This window comes from Wolffia australiana, chromosome 13, assembly GCF_029677425.1.
Source record: "Wolffia australiana isolate 7733 chromosome 13, ASM2967742v1".
Classification (NCBI taxonomy): Eukaryota; Viridiplantae; Streptophyta; class Magnoliopsida; order Alismatales; family Araceae; genus Wolffia; species Wolffia australiana.
The window spans coordinates 12,390,289-12,394,803 of NC_135847.1; the positions used below are offsets into that span (position 1 = coordinate 12,390,289).

Below are 4,515 nucleotides of genomic sequence, written 5' to 3' on the forward strand. Positions count from 1 at the left end.
TAGGTAGTTTATATAATTTCCTATTGTGCAAATTGAAGCATAAATAAAAATAAAAACACTAAAAATATTTTTACACTAATTTTCCTAATTTTTCTTAAAAATTGAAATCATAAATAATTTTTTTATAATTTTTTGAAATTTAATTTACACCAAAAATTGCTAGAAATATTAAAAACGAGAGTTAGAGATTTTTCAGAATTTTTTAGATATCAAAATTACTGTAAATTGATTATGTAAACTAGTGGGGCCCGCTCGCAATGCTAGCTTGTCCTCATCCTGGGAGAGAAGGAAATCAGATTATGAATAATTCTCTCACAGTAAATATGGAGATGTCCATTGATAAGAAATTTTCTCGATCTCTTCGACCTTCTTTATTACTGAGATCTAAATTTTAGAGCAAAATTCAGAAGAAATTTAGGGGGCTTCTGGATCAAAATTTAAGGTTTCTCGATTGAAATTTAGGATCTCAGATTGAGATTAGAAGAAATCACCTTTTGCTCGAATTTTGGTTGAATTTCGCCAAACATCTGAATTTTGGCTTATGAGCCAAACATTTGAATTTCGGTTTATGAGCCAAACATTTCGATTTGTGAAACAAATAAAACAACTAAAAATTAGAGCTCCGATCGAAATTCGTATTCAAATCACTAAGAGTCGACGTCACTAAGGTCAACAGACTGAGAAAACTTCAGCAGAATGCCAACGAAACCGTCATCTCCAGCAGCGACTTCATCTCTCGGCTGCATGCCCAGCACATCAAACTCAACCCTGCAACAGACTGAATTAGCTCGACTGCCGACGATTTCAACTCCTCTGATGACGAAGAATCTGACCAAATCAAAGGCACTGGCATTCTTCAGAGGACTGATGACCTTAGTAAGTTATTAAAAGACGGAAAAAATAAGGCCATTGAAATCATTTGTCTTCTGTGAAAGGCTGATGAAATTCAGACTCATCAAAGATAGAGAGAGAGTGAGAGAGAAGCAGCTTGAGAACGCTTTCGTTGTCGACAGCTTGAGAACGTTTTCGTCGTCGACAGTTTTTTTCCTCCAGCAATTGCTTCAAGCAAAAGGTGATTAATTCCATTCTCATATGTCCTATTTCTATCGAGAAGTCCAATTTTTTTATCTTTTCATCAAATATAGAAAATTTCATCATATGTCCTATTTCGATCGATTTTTATTTTATCTGTTCATCAAAGATGAAGAGATCAAGAAAATTTCTGATCGATGGACATCGAAGTTCTCCATTGATCAGAATCTTTTCATCAAATCTAAATTCTGTTTGCGAGACTGAGATCTCAGTCTCCCGATCTCAGTCAATTTCGAGATTCTCTCAATTTCGATCTCTTCATCAATCAATTTAGATCGATCGGGAGACCGATCTCGATATTGACTGAGAATCTCAATCACTGTCGATTTCGAAAATTCTGATCTCAATTCTGATCAATTTAGATTTGATGTCAGACTGAGACTGAGATTGAAAGATTCGCTGAGATCAGAATCGCGATCTCAAAATTGACTGAAATTGATGAACCTGTCGACGTTTCATCAATCAATTTCAAAATTTGATCAACCAATTCCGACATTTGATGTCAGAATCTTGATCTCGATCTCGTATGATCTCGACCTCAGAATCATATGATTTCAAAATAGGACATATGATCTCAATCTCGGAATTTTTGAAATTGACTGAGATCGAGATTCTCAGTCAATTTCGATCATATGTCCTATTTCGATCAGAAATTGAGATCTAAAATTCTGATCGGAAATTGACTGAGGTCGAGATTCTGATCTCAGTCAATTTTGAGATCTCAGTCTCACTCTAAATCCAAATCGAAATTGATCAGAATTGAGATCAGAATTTGTCGGTGCACGTCTTATTTTTTTCCTATTTAGCTAGATTAGAGTATTCCTTTTTGTTCATCTTTCACACCAAAAAATCCAGCAACAATAACAAATGATTGAATTCGTGGTTGTGAGCTTATAAATAATGTTATCTATGATAGAGACATGCCTCATCAAAGGAACAAATGTGTGCAGCAGACAAATAAATTAAATAGAGAAACGGTGCAAAGAGCATTATATATTCCGATATAAAATAACATTGGTAATTCTTGCGAAAGACGTGCGCTCACCCCCGGATTCGAATGATAAAGAGAAGCTTAGCCTCAGGCTCAACGTAGAATCCACCTTTCAATCTGGCCTCCCGCTTCAGCTGGATCAGTTCCTTTTCATAAAAATCCAAAATAAATTAGGAGATTAACAATATGAAATGGATAATCTCAAACTATCTAATGAACCGTATGCCATCTTATGAATGTACTACCTTGGATTCATACTCCTTGGCTTACTCCTTATCCAGAAGCGACTGGATAAGGAAAATAAGAGAATAGTTTTCATTATTGAGAGGAAATAAAAAGGATAATTTTTCAGATTGCATCTGATTCAGGCTGCCAAAAGATGACCAGTTTTCTAACTCAATTTTCTTCTAAATTCCTATCAAGTGGGGGGGAAATTAGACATTTTATCCAATTTACCAGAAGAGAGTGGATGAGGAAAAGAAGTGAAGAGTTTCCATTTTTAACGAAAAATAAGAGAGAAAATTTACAAACTCTCAGTAATTTATATTGCAAAATCTGGCCAGTTTTCTTCTCTGATTTTCTTCCTATTTCCTATCATAATGGGGGAAGGGATCAACTTTGCTGCACAAAACGCCCTTTTTCAACAACTTGGGACCTTAAAACACGGTCGTGAAGGAAACACGCTGATGGACATAATGCCCAAAATCTTGACCAGAAAACTACGTGGAAGACTGTGGTTTGCCAATTCGAAGGAGAATCTAACTATTAACCATGTGTCAGCTGAGATAACCACAACCAAAACAGAGAGCGAGAGAGATTCAAACCATTGAGCATTGGAGCTTTTCGTCATCCATCCAACTTTTGTCCATTTATAGGATGAATACTCCGGCATCGCCTTTGGAAGCCATTGCATTTGTCATTCCACTCCTCATCGGATCATCTTCTCATCGGAACAATCAAAGAGCAGCCATAGCCGATTAATGTCGCTACTTATTCAGTGCAAATTCTCATACCTGATGACAGATCAGCCAGGTGCACCGGGAAGCTCGATCTAACATGCATTAGCTTCAAAATCAATAGGAAAGAAGACGCCGATCGAAATGCAGAAGCCAGAGCAAGAATTCTACCGCAATTTCCCGTAATATCAGCAACAAAAACCTCCAGAAAACGGCCATGGCGAGATTCTCATACCTGATGACAGATCAGCCATGTTAGATCGAGTTTCCTCGATCTCAGAATCATATGATTTTGAAATAGAATATATGTTCTCGATCTCAGAATTTTTGAAATTGACTGAGATCGAGATTATGATCTCGAAATTATCCTCGAAATTTGGATTTAGACTGAGAATGAGATCTCAAAATTGACTGAGATCCAAATTTCTGAAGTTTATTTCTATTGCAGTGCCTTACACTTGATTGGAAGTTTGGTGCAATTTCGGCATTGTCTCATCATCATTCTTCTCAGGATGAGGATGGCCAGGACGATGATGTCTCATTATGGCCTCTCCTCATCATCTTCCCCTTCTTAACATCGTTCAGAAGATGACAGAAGATTAAATAGTCATCGTCATTCATCTGCGGCAGGATGATGCCGAAATCTTCACAGCCACTCAAGCTGCAGACTATGATGACGGCGACGATGATGACAACGATGATGATTATTCAAAAACTACTAAAGAGTGGAGAACAGATAGTAAAAATATTCTCTAGTAAAAATCAAGACTTGGGTTTGATGGGGGCGACCACAAACTCACCCATCATATTGAACAATCGAAATGGCGACAACTCGAACTTGGTTTTCGAAAGGGACACAAGCCCAAGATACAACACCAATCCACGGCTCAGATGGTATCAACCGCAATTCGACCCACAATTCCCCATCAATATCGAAGTTTCGAATGCCAATGGGCACAACAATGGGAATAATACCAAACTTCAGAGACAGAGATTGTTCACCTTTTGCTCGAAGCAACTCTCGACGAAATAGGAATTCTCGATCGAAAAAAACTGTCGAAAATGAAACCGTTCTCAACCGTTTCTCGATCTCTCTCTCTCTCTTCTCTCTCACTCTCTCTCACTATTTTGTCAGCCAATCAGAGGCCAGAAGCGCACATGTATTCCTATTATAGTAGTATAGATTTTCTGGATTTTTCCTAATTTTTTGGATTTTTTAAATGCAGAAAATATTTGTTCTATTTTTATTGCTTTTAAAATAATTTTTAAATACTAAAAATATAAAATTTACCTGCTCCGACAATCACTGCCGGCAGCGGCGGCAGAGCGGATGGGCCGGCGGGCCTGGTGTGGCCCGTATAGGGCTGGCCTTAGTGGGTCAGCCCCCTAAGGTTCAGCCCAATTTGGCTAAGTTAAGACTTAGCCAAATTGAGTATAATACCGGCAGCGGCGGCAGAGCGGATGGCCCGGCGGGCC

General features: G+C 38.0%; 1 protein-coding gene across 5 annotated transcripts; it reads right to left on the reverse strand.

The window, feature by feature from the left end:
• Positions 1–586: 586 nt before the first annotated feature.
• Positions 587–4,165, reverse strand: LOC144711429 (uncharacterized). 5 transcript variants are annotated; one of them, XM_078585433.1, is made up of 6 exons: positions 4,042–4,165; positions 3,211–3,274; positions 3,097–3,134; positions 2,908–3,023; positions 2,138–2,229; positions 587–828 (listed from the first exon to the last, which is right to left on the reverse strand). In XM_078585433.1, exons 4-6 carry the CDS (start codon positions 2,950–2,952, stop codon positions 648–650), a joined length of 318 nt encoding a protein of 105 aa, XP_078441559.1. In that variant the 5' UTR covers positions 2,953–3,023; positions 3,097–3,134; positions 3,211–3,274; positions 4,042–4,165; the 3' UTR covers positions 587–647. The 5 variants fall into 5 exon arrangements, with proteins under 5 accessions (XP_078441559.1, XP_078441557.1, XP_078441558.1 ...); XM_078585431.1 differs by lacking the exon at positions 4,042–4,165 and adding an exon at positions 3,840–3,977; XM_078585432.1 differs by lacking the exons at positions 3,097–3,134; positions 4,042–4,165 and adding an exon at positions 3,840–3,977.
• Positions 4,166–4,515: the final 350 nt, after the last annotated feature.

What these genes read in the sequence shown, in the direction of transcription:
- LOC144711429 (XM_078585433.1), bottom strand. Translation starts at nt 2,952, where the DNA reads ATGGACAAAAGTTGGATGGATGACGAAAAGCTCCAATGCTCAATG. An exon ending in AAAAGCTCCAATGCTCAATG is followed by an intron (nt 2,230 to 2,907) that starts GTTTGAATCTCT and finishes TTTTATGAAAAG; the next exon opens with GAACTGATCCAGCTGAAGCG. An exon ending in TTTATCATTCGAATCCGGGG is followed by an intron (nt 829 to 2,137) that starts GTGAGCGCACGT and finishes TGATTTGGTCAG; the next exon opens with ATTCTTCGTCATCAGAGGAG.